The 22,758-nt window shown below is 40.3% G+C and overlaps 1 protein-coding gene across 2 annotated transcripts in view; it reads right to left on the reverse strand.

The window, feature by feature from the left end:
• Positions 1 to 613: 613 nt before the first annotated feature.
• MAP2K7 (mitogen-activated protein kinase kinase 7) overlaps positions 614 to 22,758 on the reverse strand; it is a 53,214-nt gene continuing 31,069 nt past the window's right edge. For both annotated transcript variants that reach the window (XM_020800402.3, XM_020800401.3), the window contains 10 exons: positions 21,033 to 21,180; positions 18,802 to 18,868; positions 18,213 to 18,326; positions 17,778 to 17,897; positions 17,569 to 17,676; positions 14,997 to 15,176; positions 13,398 to 13,478; positions 11,334 to 11,476; positions 9,865 to 9,910; positions 614 to 9,453 (listed from right to left, as the gene is read on the reverse strand). In XM_020800402.3, coding sequence (XP_020656061.1) covers positions 9,316 to 9,453; positions 9,865 to 9,910; positions 11,334 to 11,476; positions 13,398 to 13,478; positions 14,997 to 15,176; positions 17,569 to 17,676; positions 17,778 to 17,897; positions 18,213 to 18,326; positions 18,802 to 18,868; positions 21,033 to 21,180 — 1,145 coding nt within the window. In that variant the 3' untranslated portion in view covers positions 614 to 9,315. The remainder of the gene's footprint in view (positions 9,454 to 9,864; positions 9,911 to 11,333; positions 11,477 to 13,397; positions 13,479 to 14,996; positions 15,177 to 17,568; positions 17,677 to 17,777; positions 17,898 to 18,212; positions 18,327 to 18,801; positions 18,869 to 21,032; positions 21,181 to 22,758) is intronic.

The following is a 22,758-nucleotide window of genomic DNA, read 5'->3' on the forward strand; positions in this document are numbered from 1 at the left end:
TGAGTGAGCTGTCAAAAAAGGTTCAAAATCTGCACCATGTGTCCTAACTATTTGGCAATCATTATTCCTAATATTTTAAAGAGGCCTCAAAAGTGAAGGCCAGGTATGAAACATCAATAGAGCAACTGCTGATCATGTTCACTTCAGGGATTTACAGGTCTTTCAGAGTTCCTTAACATTGCAACTGCGTTCATTTCTATTCATTCTTACAGTCCACCACACTTTTCCCTTTTTCATTTGTTAAGTTCCAAACATGTAAGACTCTGCCTAGAAATGGTTGCATGTTATTGATTATTATTTGAATGGTAGACTTCTTTCAAGAGCAGAGGGAGAGGGCACAACAAGATAAAAATGCAAATACAAGATATTTGGAAGAAAGTTCTTAGTTATTCCAAGGCTGAGTCTGTCACCCCAAATTTCCCTTCTGAGAATCTCTTAACCTCAAGCATCCCACTTGAGAAACCACCAACCTTTAAGTCATAACTCTGCTAGCTGCTGTGAAATTACTCTCATAACTTTCTTGCTACTCCCAAAGGCAAAGGGATCCACTGCTTTGGTTCAGAAGTCACCAGGGGAAAGATGTCAGAAACTGAAAAATGGAAAGGCACAGATGTACAGGGAAAGAAACTTTTATTTTTAAGCTTCTAGGAGAGTTTTTACAAACAGTAAAAAAAAAGCTTCTCAAAAGTAATGAAGAATGTCATTTAATTTACACTATAGTAGGCCTGTTCTGAAACCCAAAAGATCCACTGAAATTGACCAGACCAAGCTGACTATTTGCAGGCAGGCAACTACTTCTTATAAGCGGTTTGGACTGCAGGCAGGCAGGGAGTGGGGGGCACTTAGTAGAAGAAAATCCCTATCCAAAGCACACACTAAGTAATGGGCAGTAAGATTCGGGACAGTGAACACATCCAGAGAGATGACTAGCAATCAATACATGGAAGTTTGTGACTATAAATTGTCTGTGGTTAAAATGAACCTACAAGATGAGCTACAGTATGTCCCACAGGGCACAGAAGGAGCATCTCAAACAGACTCTTAAAGACACCTGAAGAGGTACTATTCTTCAATGATCTTTAAAATCCCAAACTAAAATTGACATTCAAAGGGAACAAGTGTTTGCTTGTTTTCAGATTATAGGAAAAGCCACAATTTTAACAAATCACACAGAGAGAAAATGATCAAGGGTCCCGGACAGGATACGTTAGGTACCTTCGTAATCAATAAATGCAAACCGGAATCAGAACATATCCTCAAACTCCAGTATTCTGCTTAATTGCAGGCTACTGCCTGTGTTGTCCCTGGGATACACTCTGCACCTCATTGCCACAATAAGCATGCTTGCTATATGGGCCCTTCTCATGTCCATGATGGGTGCCTTTGGGAACATCTGGTGTTGGTAAGAAAACAATGTTGTACATGACATGAGGCTTACTTTTTGGAAAGTAGCAAGAAGATTGACTCTAATCCATTGGTGATAGGAAGTGGATTAAATTATTCAGGAATTCCCAACATTTCAAGCAAATCACTCAAGTACTTTGGCATACATACCATTTCTTTTTAGAACTGTTTGGTTTTCAGCACCAATGGGGAATTAGAGCCAAATCATTAAAAAAAAAACTTACACAAAATATGCACCTATATATTATGGCAATGCTCTACTTTTTAAAAAAGCTACTCTCAGAAGACACATGGGAAAAAGATTCTCTTCAGACCTAATCACAAAGAATTTTGAGAAATAATGCAATTCATCTAAACAGCATTAGTTCTGGAGTAACATATAATCCATCTGTTCAAGTATGAATTGTGAATACACAAGTACTGGGAACTAATTATCCTGACAACAAGACACTACAAATGAAACCCTAGACCCCTGTATCCCACCACCATCAGCTCCTGTTGTGGAAATATTTCAACTAATTCCTGTGTTATAATCATGAAGTCATGTACTGTTTCTGTTATGCGAAGTGAAATCTACTAATCACTGATAAAGGCAACAAGAGACTAATGATATCTGTCTGGGAGAATATATTGATGTTTGCTATCTCTTATCCCAACATCACCTACTGACCAATGAATGACTAATTTTGTGGACATCGTCACGTTTCTGATTTAAACTCTGGAAAGTCATGTGTCAGAAAGAGAAACATCTAAAACAGTTTGATTTGGGCTAGATTTTTTCACCTTTAAAAGCTCTGTTGATTGCCAGGTACAGTGTTCTACACTAGATGTCTGGAACTGGTAGACAAGCAAAAATAATCAACATCCTGTTAGCTTATGGATTTAAAGCAAATTTCATGATTCTGTAACATAAAATTTGGTCAGTTTGCATAACCATGACTACCCTAATTCCCAGTCTCCATCCTCCTCCCGATATTATGAGCATTTTGTGGGAATTAGTCTCAATACCCGATGGAGAAGCAATAAATTTGCTGGTAAATGTTCTATTCTTCTTCCCTTGTTTATGATCTACTTTCTTCTGGTCTCTTGGATAGCATGAAGATGGGACATTGGAGATTTCAAAGATACTTGTGTTGAGGACTTCTTGTGGCCATCTACAGAGTAGTGCAAGTCTCTTTGAAAAGCATCAAGTGTTGGGACTTATTTGAACAGCAGCCTGAAGCCTGCCACCTGAAATTCAGTCTATTTGCTATGCTTCTTATCTCCTCTTCGACAGTTACCTCAGTAAATACTATCAATGAAAAATACACTCTCTGTAAGAAGTCAAAAAAGGGAAGTTTTAAAAAATAAATTAACACACACACACACACACACACACACACACACAGAGTTTTCTGTGGACAATAAATAAATGTGCACAATTGTAGCTTTGATTACTTGGAACTGACGAGACGAAGATTGGTTGAACAAACAAAACTAAACTGAAACCTGCTGACTGCTTATCCTGATGACAAGAGGATAGCATTGTCCAGGTAGACTTCAGTGGTACAAAGCCCTCAAGAGTCTCCATCGTGTAGATTCCTGTATAATGGGCCAGCAATGGAAGATAACAGCATTTGAAGAGATGCAAAATTGGCCACTCGTTTCATGCTGGCTGCGACTCAAGTCAATTTTGCTGTTTCTGTTTAATTGCTCTGCTCTCAAGAAACTTTGGATAAATCATGCCCCTTTTAATGAAAAGGCAGCAAAGCAAAAGTTTGGTGGCTACCCCAAAACAAAATAAAAAACCCAAAATCAAGCAGCCCCTAAAGCTTAAGGTGTTCAGGAGATCCTGAATCAAGATAAGTGACCAAATTTACATGTAATCCAAAGTTAAAAGTCCCTTTCATATAAGATAGAAGTTATTTCTATTTACTTTAACATGCAAATTTATAATATATGATATATAGAGAATATAGTGAAATGCTAACACCTAGAATATAGCCATCTACCCAGCTAGTCTCTGCCTTACCTTTGGCATGATTTTTTTACAGTTTTGTTTGTTTTAAAATCCCCCGTTTGAACTGCATGCACCACACGCTGCACACATGTGCCCCACCCAAGCCCAATAGCCCCACACACTTTAAGAGCAGATGTCAGGCAGGGATTGTAAACATTCAGTCACCCAGATTAAAAATAATATTAACAAAGATTTGTTCTAAATTAATACATTAAAAAAATAACTCTAAAAATGCAATAAAACTGCATTTTCCCCCTCAATCTTTCTTGAAAAGACATCCCATGTTTTTGAACATTTTAAAAAGCCTTTAACACTTTCGAAAACCTAACCCGCCCCAGGTTCTCCTCACATGGCAATCTAAATTTTAAACTTGTGTTGAGAAAAGGATGTTCTTCCATGTTTGAAAGCTTGGCAATCTTGTTAGACAAGGGCAAAGAACATGTGGTGTTTTCAGACATCAACTCCCACAACCCCTCCCCCACTGGCCAGGCTGGCTGGGGCTTTTGGGGATTGGAGTCCAAAATATCTGCAAGGGAAGAGGCTCCCTCACCCCTGTTGTGTGAGTTTATTCTTGCTTTCTCTTGAAGTCAAAAGGAGGTCCCTTTTGGGAGGCCAGTATTTTTATATTTGGGAGCTTCAGTCCAAAAGGAAACAGAACACTGGCTCCACACAAGGAACAAAGTACTATAAGCTTTCCACATAAAAACACAGCAAGGATCAAATTGTTCTGAACCTCTGACAAGAATGTAATTTTAGCATTTAATCTATTTTCTACTACGTTATCCCTGCTCCTTTCTTACATATGAAACAAGACATATTCTCAGTTTAGGAGACATTATTTCCAATGAAGAATGGTCACCTCATGGCACCTGCCGCATTTGCCTAATAAACATCCTGTCATTCTGTTCTAGTACTTCCAAAACCATTGCCTTTTGTCTGTGAAATACGCAGATGCTTCACTCCTGACTGTACTAATGATGTACCCAACTGAAAGAGAGCCTAGCTCCCTGGAAGACAATAGTATCATAGCAAAATGCCTGGGTTGGACAAACAGGATGACAAACTCAACTGACAAAGAGACCATCTTGGTATCTCCATCACTGCTCTTATGATTAACATGCAGCAGAAATGTTAGCAGTCATTTTTCAAAATCACCAGTGCCCTGCGGGCTAATTAATTTGACAACTTTGTTACTGAAGTGCCTCTGGACTTTCGAGACTCAAGGCACTAGAGCAGAAGTGGAGAACCTACAGCCAATATTCTTAGCATTTGTCATTTTAGGTAACTTTCAATCAAGGGTTGATTTCTTAGGTTTCAAACTCACAAACATGAGTTTGAAACATAAGTAGCCATCAACATAAAGTGTTATTTTCCAGAAAACAGTTGATAAAATCAACTGACAACTTTTGGCAGCAAAATAATAGGAAGCACTGATTCATAGAAGCCAATGATTCTCTCCACTTAAAGTTCTTATTAGATTATTTATTCAAAGAGCAGCAAAGTAGATACTTACAAATTCTCAGACGCTATAAGATACAAGGACAAAAACTAAAATTAATTTTTAGAATTAAAAAACCCTCAGATTTGCAACAGCATGTAATGATCTGTGGGACTATGCCTTGTTTTAGCGCTAAGAGATTCAGTTATTTAGGTACATTCCTGCATAATCAGATATCTCCCAAACTACTGCCACTTGACTAAGACTTTCAAGGGCCACCTGTTGATCATCACTGGCCTGCTATATCTCTTAACAAATCCATTCTGTGATCTGTAAGTCAAACCATTTCATTCCTACACAGATTAACTGTTAGCTCCACTGTGAGGATCTGCTGGCTCCTTTAGTGGGGTGATAGTGCCAAATACCATATCATGTATCACCACTTCTCTGCCAACAAATATGCTTACTTTTGCTGCAGGATATTTAATAGTGTACATGGCCAAAAGCCACTCTAGCAAAGCCAAGCAGAGGGTACATCAAGCTAACAGAACATGGCCATTCACAGCTTCCCAGAGGACAGTTTCTATTAACTGTCTGTAACCCTTTCCTTTACCTTTTATACTTTCCTACACATTCTGATCCCAAGGTTCAGTGCTGAACACTGACCTTCTCCACGCAGCCAAGTGCTGCCGCCCTCAACTTTCACATGCTCTTCTTCCACCTGGATTTGGAATCCCGTAATTCACTCAACAATACTTTTATGCTCTTCACCTTCTTCAACATTCTCTGACCCAGGGTGTTTCACCTCCCCTATCAAAACAACGTGCACAGATATGCCCAGATCACTGAAATTTGTTTATTACGAATCTACTTCCAAGATGAATTCCTCAAGCAGTTAGCAAAATGCCCAGCAATTCTTGTTTCAAAAGCTAACAGGGGAGTGAGGGTCTGTTAGTGAGAAGGAAAGCCTCCTCCATCTGACACACAGGAAATAGGAAAGCTCTACTTGTACCATCCCACTAACAATTCTGTTCCAGAGACTTCAGCTGTTCTCTGAATTTCAATCTCAAATCATGTCTTTCTTCCACTCAACATCACCTTCATTATTCCACATACAGTATATACCTGCATCTATGGCACCTGTACTGTCATTTCAGTATTTGAAACTGTCTCCTATTTTGCTACCTGCAGTGCTCTTCTCATCAATGCATGGAAGACGCTTGTGAAGGACCACTTTTCTCTTAACCTTTTCCAACATCCTGTATGCACGTTGGTACTCAAAACAGCCTCTTTGTGGATCACCTTGGAGATGGCCATTACCTGCGTGAACTGGTTTTCTTCGTTGAAACTAATGAGGATAAGCATGCCAAGCAGAGGGAGAAGGCCTGGCCCAAAATGCACTGCTGGTTACCTAAAACTGTGCTTTAGTAAACCATAAAAGCACATGCAAACTAGGCTACAATGTGTCTGGAAGAATCTTCCAGATATTCTTAATATCTGGGGAATTTTAAGAACCCATCCAGCAATTCTAAATGAAGTTTATAGACAAGGTGTATATAAACGTACCTTCTTCTCAGAGGAATTCATCTTTGAAGCTACAATGCACTCCCCAGCGTTATCCTCTTGAATATGCTTGGAGCAACTTATTCTGGCTTCACAATTTTCCCAATCCATTTTCAAAAACCAAGCATGTATCCTCACATCTTGTTGCAACCCTGCTTTTTGTCCACCATAACCAAAACACTTCCATCTCAGCTTTCTGCACTTAATACCCTGTTTCCCTGAAAATAAGACCTAATTTGAAAATAAGTCCTAGTAAGATTTTTCAGGATGATCATAATATAAGCCCTACCTCAAAAATAAGCCCTAGTTAAGTGAAACTCCGCCCTCCACCACTGTGCAGCAACCAGAAGATGATGACAGGCATCCCCTGAAAATAAGCCCTAATGTGTTTTTCAGAGCAAAAATTAATATAAGACTTTGTCTTATTTTTGGGGAAACACGGTATTTTCATCAGCCTTCCACTTACCATCTTCTCTCCTACAACAGACCTCTCTTCATAAAATATAACTGAAAAGTGTGCTTGCCTTCTTAACACAAACCCACTTCCCTTACAATATATGTGTGTGTGATAAATAGACATTTCTCATCTCCTTTAAAATTATGATTCACGTTAATAGCCAGAGATGAGATCAGCACAGAAATGGAACTCTAAACTATGCCATAACCACAACCCAGTCATCTGGACTGAAGACCTCTATTTTGCATAAACAACACTCTACCTCATCAGCATCAGCATCCTTCAGGAGCAACAACCCATTTTCAAAACCACTACAATCAAAGCATCCACCCATGTTATCCACCTATTTTCCATTAAGACAAAACACCATCTTCTCATTCTGAAAGCTCTGCCCTGACCTGCCTTTTTGACACTTGCACCTAACCCTGGATTATATGACACCTAGTTCTTCCTCTCTACTATGTCTATCATTGTTGCTGCCTAACGCTGACTCCCTTGTTCCTATAAATTACAAAAGCACCTCATGGAAACAGTCAGAACCTAGACAAATGTTTAGATGGGATATTTTGTTGACTTAGCAATTGGTACCACACAGATATCTTTGGCTCATCAAGGGCCACAATTGCAGCTCCTTTCCTATGCAATACTTGGCCTAGGTCTTAAGCTTTTGTAACATCTTTCATTTTGTTCCGATTTATAAAATTGAGTTTATAATGATCATCTATACATTTAATATGCAAGTATAGTCCTCAGCATAATATCCAGGAGCAAGTGTACTAGCACAATAAGTCACTATACAGAGGTCTTTTCCTGTCCAGGTCATAATACTAATCCAGATATTGTGCAAACAGCAACATTTTCGAACTTTTGCTAGCAAGAGAAAGCAGAAGGCTCATCTTCAGACTAACACACAGAATTTCAGTGTTCCATGTTAGCCTCTGGATTATCTGAAGAACTGCAGATGTTACTAGGAGTCTTGACTCAAGAAGAAAATTAGGACTCAATCCCCAAGAATTCTGGCCACCAATAGCAATTAAAGGCCACACACTATCAGTGTTCTGGACAAGAACATACCAGTTTCCACGCCACAGCCCCTAACTATCTGGAAATACCTCTCTGTTTAAGAGACACCTTTGAATTATAAGTGAGTGGATCTTGCGAAAAATATTAGTGGAAAAGAAGCCATAGTGTGAAACCAAATAGGATGGAGGAAGGTTCTGACCCCTGTGTTTAAGATCCCACCTGCAAGAATCCACACAATTTGAGGATCTAAAGAGACAGTGCAGATTCTAGCTGGTAGTTTCCAAACAACAAACTGTCTATTCCTCAACTGGAAATGCACAACCATTACCAGTTAAGAATCTAGCCCAGTAAATTCAGAAAGGGCATACATTTGATACTTTTGAAAAAAGAACTGTTTAAAGAATCCCTAAGCCACAGCAGTAAGATATAATTTGGGCTGAATCTTTCTTTAAAATGGCTTTCTTGATGCCAAGATTATCTTTAAAATTTGCTTTCCCTTTTCTTAAATATGCAAGAAAATGAAGAAGCATTTATCCTAGCATCAAACACATACTTTGGTAAATAAAACACCATTGACAAAACTTTGTTCACACTCAAAACAAAAGAATAGGAACCCCTGAGATAAAAAAAGGATTGAAGATGGAAAAATCACTTTAACTGAGCTACTCTTGGGTGAGAATAATCTTCAGACTTTCCCTTTCCTGTCCCGCCAGCCCCAAGAAAAAATGAAACCAAGACAACGGTAATAGCTAAGCTCAGAATCTAAAGCAGCAGCTGATTTCATCTACCCCAGCCCCAGTCCCCTCAGCAAATAGAACCCCCCCAAACACAAATGAAAACAAAACAAAAACAAACATGTAATAACGCAGAGATTGGTGAACGGGTGCAGCAGGCATCCCACGGCACCAGAAATCCAAACTTAATAAATAAGCGGTAAAAAAAATATCTTTTCTTTTTTCCTTTTTTGTGTGTTTTGTGTCTGTTCACAGTGCGTGAGCAAAGGTCACTGTTGCATGTCCTCGAGACTCCAGTCATGGTGGACAGAGACGGACAGGGAGCACACTGTCCTTTGGTGGCAACTCCTGGCGGCGGATGGCCAACGGCTGAAACAGACAACAAGCACAGGCTGGAGAAGGCCTCCATGCCCACAGCCTCGCATTCTTGGGTTGACTAGTGCCTGAGACGCAAATAACTCTAGAATACACCAAAAGATCAGACAACCACCTCATCTCTTCCTGGAAAACTGAAGGAGAAGACGAAATGAGCAACGTTGATAGAGCAGGTGAAGCACGAACAATTCACGCCATTGGAGAGTTGCTCTTGTGAAGACAGGTGGCTGTTGTGGTGCTCTCTCTCTCTCTCTCTTGCCCCACCATGTGAGCTCTGGCTGCCGAGGGGACCTTCCCTGGCCACAACAGCCACATGGCATGGCTACCTGGTGAAGAATGGCAGGTGGTGCTGGCTGAGGATGCTGCTTGTGCGAGGCGATTCAGTCTTCGCCATGACGTCTTTGAACCAGGATGCCACATCCACTTCCAGTGTCTCATAACGCTTGATGAAGTTGTGTTCCTAGAAATGAAAAGAGCAGACCACAAGGAAGATTAGCTTCTAAAGGTCCATATGCAACTATAGAGAGAGCTGCCTTGGGTCCTTTTTAAGGAGAAAGGTGGACATCAATCAATCAATCAGAGCAAGGACACACAGAAACATTTTGTATAAACAGGAAGAAAATAACCAAACTGAAACAGATACTGAGAAACAAATATTTCCTTTAAGAAACAATTTGCAGGTAAAAAAAAGACACCATTTGATAAATTCCAACCTCCGTGACAAGTTGGCATAAACTAGTGCAAAAACATATTAGTTGTTTTCTGGAACAATCACTTCTAAAAGTTCAGAGTTTGCAAAAGAAGCTTGTCTTTTGCCAAGCTCCAAGGAAATGTTTAATGCTCCCAGTGAAGAGGTGTGTTTAATACTCACAAGTAGCTTGTTGTACTTTGGTCTCTTCCTGTGATCTTTAGTAAGGCTAGAAAGACAGAAACACACATTCAGACAACATGAATCCAAGTGATTTTTTAAAAATTATCATTTTCCACCCAGCAAATATATTAAGAGGAATTACAGAGCTATTACTCTGGCAAGTCTCATTTGACATACAGGGGTCATGACAAACAGAACTCCATAGTTATATAGGATTATCCTACTTTCTTGAGAAGAGGATGTGGTTCACCATGCTGCTACATTAATCTACATAGGTTTCACCACTATGGCTAATATCCCATGACACCTTGCATCAACTTTATTGTGCACATGGATTGCCTGAGAGAAGGGGCAAGTGAGTCATAAGTTCTAGTTACCTAGCACAAACTGACCACCCTCAGAACTGGACCTACCATTATAGCAAGGTGCACAATTCATCCAACCACCAGACAGTGGCCTCTTTGTCGGTGTGAGTTGAAATGAAGGAAGATGGAAGCACATAACCAGTCTCCTATGCTATCCTCATACTTATATCTCAGACAACTTAGAGGACATTTTCAGGACAATGGAGGACTCCCTGCTTGTTCTGTTTTAATCAGGCAAAAAACTAGGTGGAAGCTGAGGCACAGCAGACAGAGAAAAGCAAAGGACAAGAGCTATAGATGTGTACAGAAGAAAGGGTTGGACACAAATGCAGACAGGCCCAGAGTTCATGTATGCCCATCACAGCACAGAGAATTATTTTTGGGGTGGTGGTGATGGTAATAAAATAACCACCATACACTAAGCATATTCTTTTGTAGAAGTGTGTCACTAGTCTGAACAAGGAGAACAGCTCTAAAGCTGTTGTATAGAATTAACTGCAATGGAGACAGAGCTGTGTCAGAATTGAAGTCTGAGCAAGTACTGTATCGGAACACAAGAGCTTTGCAGGAACATAGAGGGACCAGCAGGACTTTAGGAACTATGGAGTTCGCAGACTAAGTATTTAGCATTACTTTTCATCGTCGTCTAGTCATTTAGTCGTGTCTGACTCTTCATGACCCCATGGACCAGAGCACGCCAGGCCCTCCTATCTTCCACTGCCTCCCCGAGTTGTGTCAAATTCATGTTGGTCGCTTCGATGACACTGTCCAACCATCTCATCCTCTGTCGTCCCCTTCTCCTCTTGCCCTCACACTTTCCCAACATTAGGGTCTTTTCCAGGGAGCCTTCTCTCCTCATGAGATGGCCAAAGTATTGGAGCCTCAGCTTCAGGATCTGTCCTTCCAGTGAGCACTCAGGGTTGATTTCCTTTAGAATTGATAGGTATGTTCTCCTTGCAGTGCAGCATTACTTTTAGGCTGCCTTAAAAGATGGAACTACCCCAAGGAGTTTCCACAATAAAATAAATACATATATGCCAATGAAAGAGACTACTGATTCCCAATCCTAAATACCCTCTGCAGCCTATATTTGAGTTAACTTACCAGTCTTTCACAAATGACTGGAAATCAACAGAAAATCCCATGTTGTTTGGGAGAAGGGGCGGATCTTCCTGCAACACCTTGGTGAGGACCTCAAAATCTGTTTTGCAGTTCTTGTAAGGAAACTGACCTGTAGCCAGTTCAACCTGCATTTGGGGTGGGAAAAAACACAAAGATCAAGTGTAAAAAATGAGATTTGCCTGACAAGAATTAATTAACAGCATCTCTATTAATACCTCTCTTAATGCCTAACCGAGAGAGGTCCGGTGGGAAAAAACTAGCAATCAGGGCTTCTCGGCAGTGGCCCCTCATCTCTGGAACAATCTACCTGTAGAAATCTGCCTGGCTCCCTCGCTGAGGGTCTTCAAGACTAACTTGAAGACATACAGGCAGGCCTTCCCTACAGCCATTACCTAGCCTATCTCCCCTTTTCTTTTTTCTCTTTCTTTCTTTTTCTTCTTCTTTTCCCAACTTGGACTCTGTGATTAATCTGAATTTTACTTTAGTTTATTTTTATGATATATGTAAACCGCCCAGAGTAGACACATTCTAGATGGGCGGTATATAAATCTAATTAATAAATAAATAAAATAAATACCATGTTTCCTCCAAAATAAGACAGGGTATTATATTATTTTTGCTCCAAAAAACACATTTGGGCTTATTTTCAGGGCATTTTTTAAAAATCTACAACGATCTATATTTATTCAAATACAGTCATGTCATCTTCGAGTTGCTGCACAATGGTGGAGGATGGGGTTTCACTTAACTGGGGCTTATTTTGGAGGTAGGGCTCATATTATAAGCAACCTGAAAAATCATACTAGGGCTTATTTTCAGGAAAGGTCTTATTTTCGGGGAAACAGGGTATAGTAATGTAATTTTCTTAATATTGTTATGAAGTCTTCTCTAATTTCACTGGACTTGTGAGGTTAACAAGGAAAAGAATATTTTGTAGTACCAATTGTGGTTAGAGTTCTCCAAAAATGTGGATACTGAGGTCAAAAACCTATTCCCACTCAGTCAAAATGTGATTCCTATTCAATTGGCAACTAGGCACATAACTGGGCACATAACTGGTCATTTGAAGGACAGCCTGGTGGAGAACAGTGTTACCACTGTCTTTATGTGCACAGTTTTTCTCAATTATATTTTGCCATGAATATTTGATGGTTTTCCCTTACATATACATAAGTTCCATTGAACATTATGAGAATTGCTTCCAAGTAAGCATGGACAGAAAGTACTCTGCAAGTTAACTGTATTTCTAGAATATTCTATACTCTGCTTTCCAAAAATTCAAAATGAAGCCCTAGAAAACTATCACCAGTATGCCCCCCAAAACCACACCATCATCCCATCTCTTTCTGAGAATATTAGGGTGAAAAAACAAAAAACAAGGTAGTCTCTGCCTCAAAGATCAAAATGGAGAAAGCATAACAAATTACTGATAGGACATGTTTCTATGCAACAAAGAAACTGAAATGTCAATTCAATTTTCCAGTCTCAATAGCCCAAGTAAAAGTGGGACACAAGATTCTGTAGAATTCAGCTTATTTCAAGTAACTGAAATACAGCTGAAGTTCTTTTAGAAAAATAAAAACCTTAAAACTTGCTGGCATGTCCATAATATAATGAATACTGTATATATGAAAGGCTGCTTAGGAATCTCACACCAGAATACAGTGGTGCCTCACAAGATGATTGCCTCGCAAGACGATTGGTTTTTGCAATCGCTGTTGCACTTCACAAGACGATGTTTTCTATGGACAATTTTTGCAAGACAACGATTTTTCCATTGGAACGCATTAAATAGATTTCAATGCATTCCAATGGGGAACTGCGTTTCACAAGACAATGTTTTCGCAAGACAGCGTATTTCGCAGAGCGAATTAACATCATCTTGCAAGGCACCACTGTACCCATGAAATACATCATTAGAGGAAATGACATTTCCTTAAGCTTAAAACAAGCTTGGGCATCCACACAGGCCACACAGAAAGCTTCATAGAGTCCCATGCGGATTGCCTGCAAGGACCTTAAAAAGGAGAAATGAGTCTCACTTACCAGAGAGATGCCCAGGCTCCAAACATCTGCACGGATATCATAATCAGGTTTTGAGGGATCAGGGGGGTCTATTCTCTCAGGCTAGAAATAAAAAGACTGTTACAAACTCCGTCAAAAGAACAAGTCTTTGCTAAAGGTTTCTTATCTGCGCCTAGCAATTTTCCGCTACTTACAGATAAAAACCATGTTTCTCTATTATTATACTAGTCATCAAAAATAACAGACACATTCAATCAAAATTATAAAAACATATATAAAAACATTTTAATTGTATTTTAATTGTATTTAATTGTATTTTAATCATTTTATTTTATTGCATTGAATTTTAATTGTTGTAAGCCGCCCAGAGACCTTTGGGTAGAGTGGGCGGCATATAAATTAAATAAATAAATAAATAAATATATTGGTGTTACATAACAGATACAAGTTTTAACCAAAAACCTAAGTATCTCTTAAATATTAGTGCAGTATGTATGCTGTTCCTAATATTGCTCTTTTTTGTAGCTCTGATGCTGTTATTTCTGAGATCTGTAATTTCTTATGAGGCCCTGTGAAATTTCTTGATATTGTTTCCAAAGCCCTGATGACTACAGCGACCATTGAAGTGTGTCTCATCCACAAGCACAATGTTTTGATTGCCAGGTCTCTGTATTTTGTTCGTTTTTCCAATTCTTATTCTTATTCTTAATTCAACTTCTATACTGCCCATCTGGCTACCAAGGCCATTCTGTGCAGTTTACAACACAATGAAACAACAGACAACACTTTAAAAACCACTGAGAAAAGAAAAGGAGTTTTTTTACTGGACTGATGACTGCATAGTGTTTGTGTGTGGAAACTAAGGACAGAATCCAGTGACAACCTTCTATAGTGTAGAACACAAGTGATTTTATCCTCTGTTTCAAAAAACAACCTCAGATACATGGTGCATTTCAATGGCTAAAAGCAAGCAGGCCCAACACAAGGCACTGCTTGGACAGGAGATCAGCTAAGAATCTATTTTAGCCTTACAGGCTGAAATCCAGTACAATGGTGCCTCGCTTAACGATTACCTTGTTAAACGATGAAACCGCTTGACAATGAAGTTTTTGCGATTGCTAAACCATGTTCTAATAGGAAAAATTCGCTTCACAATGATCGGTTCCCTACTTCGGGAACCGATTTTTCGCTAAGTGACGATTTTCAAACAGCTGATTGGCGGCTCTAAAAAGGCCGCCTGCTGTGCAAAATGGCTCCCCGCTGTGCTTTAGGATGGATTCCTCACTATACAGGCACCGGAAAATGGCCACCCTATGGAGGATCTTTGCTTTACGATGAGGTATTTAGCCCATTGAAATGCATTGAAGGGCTTTCAATGCATTTCAATGGGTTTTTAAAATTCACGAGGCACCACTGTAGTAAGTCACAACTAGAGTAGGCCCAATGACTCAGTGGGGACTAGTGAGTCGACTCCTCTGTATTCAATGGGTTTACTCTAGTTGTGATTTACTACTGAGTTTCAGACACGGGATTATTTGAACAAAGAGTGGGGCCCACAGATTAGTTAATTCAATTACATCATGTCCACATCCTGGGCGATGCTCCCTAACCACTTCTTACCGCCATATATGCTGCGCAACCAGCACTTCGAGTTTTGGCTTTTGAGTCCACCAGCCTTCCACTGATTCCGAAGTCACACAATTTGATTTGCCCCCTCTCATCCAACAAGATATTGGAAGGTTTCACGTCTCTATGAATGACACCATGCTTCTCTTTCAAATAGTAGAGTGCTTTGACAATCTGAAAGCAACAAATCAGCAGTTGTTCACTATATGCAAAGCCTCAGTGCTCAGGTCTGGGAACAGTTATCAAGGCTACTTTTTTTTAATTAATGTGGCCAAAAACGTAAGTACTGCTTTGAAAACAAAGATAATTCATTCACTATGGGGATTACATATTTGGGAAAGATGTATATTACCCAGTTTGTGTACATAAATATTACATGAAAAACTTAGGACAATATCACAGTACAGTGTTTCAGACATACAGATTACTGTACAAAACCAGCATTCATGAACATGATGACTAAAATCCTGTAGTGCACAAAGTGTCACCTCTTTCCTTAAGAAATCTCTATAGACATTATCTGCTACACACTGAGTCACACAACTTGGCATATAACAGATAATGTCTATGGAGATTTCTTGCCTTGTGGCAATTCACTTTGAAAATTTATGCCTTATGTGATCAGGATTTTGACCAATAAATGGGAAGGTATTGTAAAACATTTTCTTTCCTTGGAATGAGAAATTGTACCAATGTTTCTCAATGATACTATCTTCGCTTTTTCAGTGAGATCTACTGACAAAAACAAAACCCACAACTACAGTTTATTACATAGTTGTGCTATGTTAAGTTTTCATGAATAAAAGCACCCCTTCCTGGAGGTATTCCAGATATCATAAGCTTATCATTTTTTAAAAAGATCTAGTACATTACATTTCTCCCTTAAATTGCATGGGCCTGGGCAGCACAGTTTTGGTTATACACAGACTTTTTAAAATAAATAAATACATAAATAAATATTCAATAAGTAAATATTCAATAAATATGGTGCCTCTGGCTACCCAAAGTCCCATAATTCAGTACCAAAAGTGTCAAAGTAATTTACATGCTTCCAAACACAGTATCTCTAATTCAGCCTCTATAGATCGGGGCGGTGTGTGTCAGAAAGACCCTAAGGCTCATTGCACATGGTATTATATAGAAAGGATGGTCAACATAATGAAAGATCAACTTGATAGAGAACTGGCACTCCTAACCCCAGTATTGTTGGAGAGAGAAGTGTAGTGACATTCTTAATCATTTATTTTTGTAAGCTTCAACTTCTACATTGTCACATATTACTTAGAACTTCCTTTTTTTTTCAGAAGTTCACTTAGTACTCTCAGGACTTATATCAAGGAACAAATCAAACTACACAGGTAACATTATTAGGCATTCCTTGTGTCTGAAGAATTTGATTTTAATCAATGAAAGCTGATACTGAAACAAATATGTCAGTTATTAAAGCGCCAGAATATTTCCCCCTTTCATCTCTTTTTCTTTTCATTTTGCCAACATTATTAGACAGGTTAAAATCGAATTTAAACTCTAAGAAAAGAATTATGCAAAGATTGTTTTCTAATCACAGTTCACACATATGGAAATATCAGAAACACCAAAAAGTGGGGGAAGCTTTGAAAGGAACAATCTTTTTCTTTTGATGACTTTCTGGAAAGATAAAACAGTGGACTAGATGAAGGAGTCAGATGAGCATTCCAATAGCCCCGTTCTCTATTGTTATTAAACAATCAGAGCTGTTACTACGGATGTAATTACCCAGAGTCCTAAGAATATATGAGGAAGAGGGAAGCAGCAAAGCACACATATGTAGTCCTCTGGACACTGAAGCTTTTTCCTCCTAAAACTTCTCTCTTGACATATAAGAAATAGAAAACTGTTCTCATTGAGGGACAGAGGAGATATACAAAGAGAGGACTTTCAGATTTTTTTAAATTTCAACTCCTTGAAGTTGGCAAGAATGAATGAATGAATGAATGAATGAATGAATGAATGAATGAATGAATGAATGAATGAATGCATGAATCCATCCATCCATCCATCCATCCATCCATCCATCCATCCATCCATCCATCCATCCATCCATCCATCCATCCATCCATCCATCCATCCATCCATCCATAAATAAACAGGATACACAGCAGCTTTCATACCTACACGTGTGCCTCTCTTACTGTATTTCTTTCAAAAAGAAGGAAATTGCAAGGCTTCATCAGGAGGGCGAGTGATAGCGTGCCCCATTAGGCTCTAAAGATTATCCTTTCCTAGGAACTACCACCATCACCCCACAAAACCTTGCAACTCCTACAGAGCACTGGGACAGTACCCTTTCTGAAAGGCACACAGGAAGTTGCTCTGTGTACTTTGGGGGAGGGAGGTATTCCATATCTGCCTGGGGAATTCCTGGCAGATTTTAGGAGCCTGAGTCTAAAAAATATCAATGCCCCATTCCTAGAGAGATATATGTAAGAAATTATTATTGCTTCAAGATGTGCAGAATACTTTCTGGAGCTGGAGACAACAAGTTGTAAGCACTTGATCTGGATTACACAAGTGAGGTTTCACTCACCGCCACAGTCATCTTTCCCAAGATCCTCTCAGGGATAGGTCCCTGAATGCGTTTCTTCAGTTTCTCTGCACATGTGCCCATTAGCTCCATCGCTATAAAAACATCCGTCTAAAGGGTAGGGAGGGAAAAATCAAAATCAAATGTTACTATTAATGTTCATTTACAAACAAGTAGATGCCAGAGAAGATGGCAGCACTGGGTTCACTTACATTTGTGATGAATGTCCCAAAGCACTGAACTATGTAGGGACAATCATGGCTTTTCAGAACCACATCCAAGTCCATTAGAATCCTCTTGTTCTCTTCTTTGTTACCAGAACGACGCATTTGCTGAGCAAAAGGGGGAAAATGGGGCAAAAGTAAGCACTGGGAGCAGACATGGGAAGACAAAAAGTGGGTGACATGATTTTCAGTCACAAACCATGAATGCTTTATGACCAATTCAGTAAAGACATGGCACTTAATCTAAATTTTTTTTATCCCATCCAAACCCACGTCTCCTTCAACAGATGAAACAAGAACAAACCATCCAGGCTCCTCAGAGCTTCACCTGATCATCAGTGAGTCCCTGCAGGATTATACTGCACGATATTGCCCTTTGGTTTTAGACACTTGACTCTCAGCATGCAAGAAAGTCTGCCTCACCTTCACTGCTATGATGTGGCCTGTCTTCTTAAAACGCATTTTCCAGACCTGTCCACATGTCCCACTTCCAATCTCACCTAGGTTTTCTAGGTCATTGATTTCTGCCTGGTATCTCTGTGAGAAGATAAACACAGTCAGCTCATAGGCAAATAGAGACACTAGTGACCAACAACATACTGAGAAGATGGAGGCTGCTTTAAAGTAACCCTTATTTCATCATATTTCAAAGTGTTTTAAACAACTGCAAACCTCATCTCTTGCCAGTTATATACTGTATGTTCCATGAAACTACACTGGCTGATCAACCTAAAGTGGAAGTTAAATGCAAAGGAAGCATCAACAGACCACTATTCAGAGGAACAACATGCAGGCACACAACAGTGGGCTTGTCTTTCTGAAAGGCATAGTTCTGACTTGGCCCCTCTGTTTTGGGTTGCATCATAATAAACAGGGAGAAAATATGAATGTTCCACAATCATCATACTGTTGTGCTATTCAGCTTAACATCATGGTGCTCTATTCCAAAGTTCGTTTTCTTTAAATAGCTGCTTAGCTTGCCATCCTCCACCTTTAATTTGTTGCTGCTCACCTGCCCTCCGATGGTCAAGTAACCCGTCTGCTTCATAATTTCCTGTAGTTTCTGATCGATCTCTATACTAGAAGGGGAAACGGAAGAAAGGTAGAATAATGTACAGCAAGTCTTATCTGTGATATGGTAATGCATCAGTGCAGTTTTTCAGCAAACAAAAGACGAAACCATGAAGGACAAGCAGATTTTGTTTCTAAGATGTGCATCTAGAAGAGCTTAGAAGCCTGTAAGTGTGACGATATTAATAAGACAATTTTTCTCCAAATCAAAAGTGATGTTCTTATTTGTAGTTGAGAATACATTTTTTCATTAGGAAAATCTCCACGCTTATAGGATTGTCTCCATTCAAGTTACCTTTACTAAGTTTTCATTATTTGGCAAATTGAAAAGACAAAGAAACTTCTTTATCAATTTCTAAGGCCATTAAGATTAACATTTCTACTACAGTGGTGCCCCGTATAGCGAGGTTAATCCGTTCCGGATTAACCTTCGCTATGCGAAAACATCGCTGTACGGGGCAGGAAAAGCCTATTGGAACGCATTAAACTTAATTTAATGCGTTCCAATAGGCGCCCAAACTTACCCCTCCAGCGATGTTTTCGCGGTCCGGCGGCCATTTTGGAGCCGCCGATCAGCTGATCGGCGGCTCCAAAATGGCCGCCGGATGACCCGAAATGGCCCCCGTCAGTGTTTTCGCGCCCTCCCCTTGCTTACCGAGGTCGCGAAAACGCTGCGGGGGGCATTTCGGGTCGTCCGTAGCCATTTTAATGGCCGCGGATGACCCGAAATGGCCCCCTGCAACGTTTTCGCGACCTCGGTAAGCAAGGGGAGGGCGCGAAAACACTGACGGGGGCCATTTCGGGTCATCCGGCGGCCATTTTGGAGCCGCCGATCAGCTGATCGGCGGCTCCAAAATGGCCGCCGGACGCCCCAATCGTCGCAAAGTGAGTGCGGCGATTGGGGCAGCTCCGTAGAGCAATCCCCAAAAAGGGATCGCTATACGGATTCTTCGTTGTACGGTGCGCTCGTTAAGCGAGGCACCACTGTACTGTATGCTTGTGTCCATGTGCAACAAATTACTCATTTAATAGGCAAAATCAACACATTAGTTTAAAAAAGAGAGGTCTTTACCTTTTTAGTAAAGGTAAAGGTTCCCCTTGACAATTTGTCCAGTCGTGTCCGACTCTAGGGGCGGTGCTCATCCCTGTTTCCAAGCCATGGAGCCGGCATTTGTCCGTAGACAGTTTCGGTGGTCATGTGACCAGCGCAACTAGACATGGAACGCCGTTACCTTCCCACAGTGGTGGTACCTATTTACTTACTCTCATTTTTACATGCTTTTGAACTGCTAGGTTGGCAGGAGCTGGGAGAAGCAACGGGCGCTCACTCTGTCGCATAGATTCAAACTGCTGATCTTATGACCTTGCAGCCCAGAGGTTTTTGCAATTTAACCTGCAGCGCCACCATGTCCCCTAACTTGCTATTAGACATGGGCTATTCATATCCCTGGGGATAGAAGTATGAATGGCAGCAGCACAGGTGCCATGGAGGACCATTCCCTTGCCCCCAGAACTGGCTGGTCCACACATTAGTCAATGTGCAGCACTCGGGTCCTTCATCATCATTGCTGTATCAATCTGAGAAGAAGCCCAGCCGATGCTTCCCCACCTCCCCACACAGCTGACCTCTCATCAGCTGAGCAAGGAGACTTCCTATCCCACTTCCTCACCGTAGTGTTTGGCTGTGCAGGGAGGCAGGGAAACGTTGGCCAGGCTCCTTCCTGGATTGCCATGACAACGACAAAGGACCTGAGTGCTACGCAGCAACTGTTGAGTAGACCAATCATTTCTGGGGGGAGAGAATGGGCATCCATGGCACCTTTGGAACAGTGATTCATATTCATATCCCCAGGGATACCAATATGAATAGCCCATGTCTACTTGCTATTATCCAAGGGTATATAAGTACACAAATGTGTAAACTGCTTCTACATTGTGCATAGCTCTGTCAAATCAAACAATAACTGCACTTCTACAATTACTAATTCATAAATTATTAAATAAAAACAATAAAAAAGTTCTCTCCCAAATCAAGCTGGCCTTTTCTCATATGACTGCAAAGAAGAAAAAAAAGGCAACAATAACTTGCATGAGATTAAATGACTAACAAAGGTAGGATAAATGCAGCAGAGAACACCTGCATTGGTCTGACTGATTCTTAACTCTGCTTACCTCTCCATGCTCCTGTGCATGAGGAATGGTGGCTGAGGAGGCAGGCCTAGCATGTTTCGGGGACGTGATGGGTGAGTGTGATGCTGGGGTGAGTTCTCCAGAGAGGAGGAACGGCTGCTGCCATCATTGGCTAAGGGAAGCTGCAATGCTGGGAAGCAGGAGGAAATGAAAAGTCAGAAAAAGAGGTAAAAACACTTAGTTCTGATTTCAGGCTGGACCCTTCTTTTGCCTAAGCCACAAAAACATTATTATCCTAGCAGGTTACAAGATCTAGATATAGAATTCAAACTTATCCTAACTTCTTAAGTGTTCCTAGCATTACAGTTCTCCTAGCTCCTCCCAAATCCCATGGTTAACTTTGGACAACGGAGCCCTCTGCATGGATGCCACAGCTTTCAATTGCACATTCATGGCAGCCCTCCTTTACAGAACACAGATTTATGTTGTTGTCAAGGTGTGCCAGGCCTATTGGGAGTTGAATGGAATTCTAATTCTTAGAAATCATTCCTATTATATGATCTGTTTCCATCTGCTTCCATTTTTTTCTTTGCATAATGGATGGAAAATGAATTATATGCAGATTCATTGAAGATCATATTAAGGTCTTCCTAACATTTGAATTAGGCAGCTTACCAGCTTACTTCTGAAAGCCACTGCTTAAGCAGCATCATGATAACAATATGCAAACTGGCACTGACAGCCAATAAAAAAAGACTTGGCCCCTTCTCACCATGTTCTGCCTTTAAATTGCCATGTATCACAGCTAAACCAAGTTATTAGCATGTCCATATGTAAGACAATCATTCGTCTTAGAAATCTGTGGAGTGAAAAGAGACCACCCCGGCATATTAATATTACATATGTAGCAGAGCATTGCAAACCCAGTACTGACCGCATGAATACTACAGGGGTGAGGAGTGGCATGCTTTGAAGTGAGGAGCAGGTAAAAGGCTCAGGAAGGACAATATAATTGGTTTAAAGCCCAATTTAAACCAAAACGAAAACCCAGCTACTGACAAGACATCTCCCATCTCCATGTCCCTCTGCTTGCTTGATTTTTGTAACCAAAAGCTTGTGCTGGCACTGAACATAACAACAATTCTGTAACTAGAACCACAAATTTTTTGGGCTTTGCCACAAGCATCTAAAACATATGGTCTCTGCTAAAGGTGAAGAGAGCATTCCAAGGACAACCTTCTAACAGAAAGGTTGAACCTTAAAAAGAGAAATAGAAAAAGGATACCACAGCTGGATCAGAAAACTGGGTTATACTGAGAGCACTACACACAAGGCAGTACAAGAAGTCATGCTGAATAGGTTTTAGCAACAACAACTGTTAGTAGCTGGATGATTAATGTAATGTCTTTCCACAACACTATGTGCAATTATTTGATATCATCAGGTATGTCTCATCCTTTCTCAGTCTAAACAGACTTACACCACAAAACAGGAAGAAAAAGAACAGAATTGGAAGATCCAGTACTAGAGTGCAAAAGCCCTGTGGGAAAATCCTGTCCTCCATTTGAACCCTGAGGCTGTGTATCCTAAGATCATGTAGAATGCAAATTAGCCACACTCATACTCAGCATGTCATAGTTCATTTCCAAAACTGGAATGGATGCAATGTCCCTTTAATCACGGGGTGGCTTTATTTCCTTACATGCAAAAATGAAGATTTCAACCACATGACCTTGTTCTCCCATTGACCTCAACAACATAGCTGAAA

This window comes from Pogona vitticeps, chromosome 2 (assembly GCF_051106095.1).
Source record: "Pogona vitticeps strain Pit_001003342236 chromosome 2, PviZW2.1, whole genome shotgun sequence".
NCBI lineage: Eukaryota > Metazoa > Chordata > Lepidosauria > Squamata > Agamidae > Pogona > Pogona vitticeps.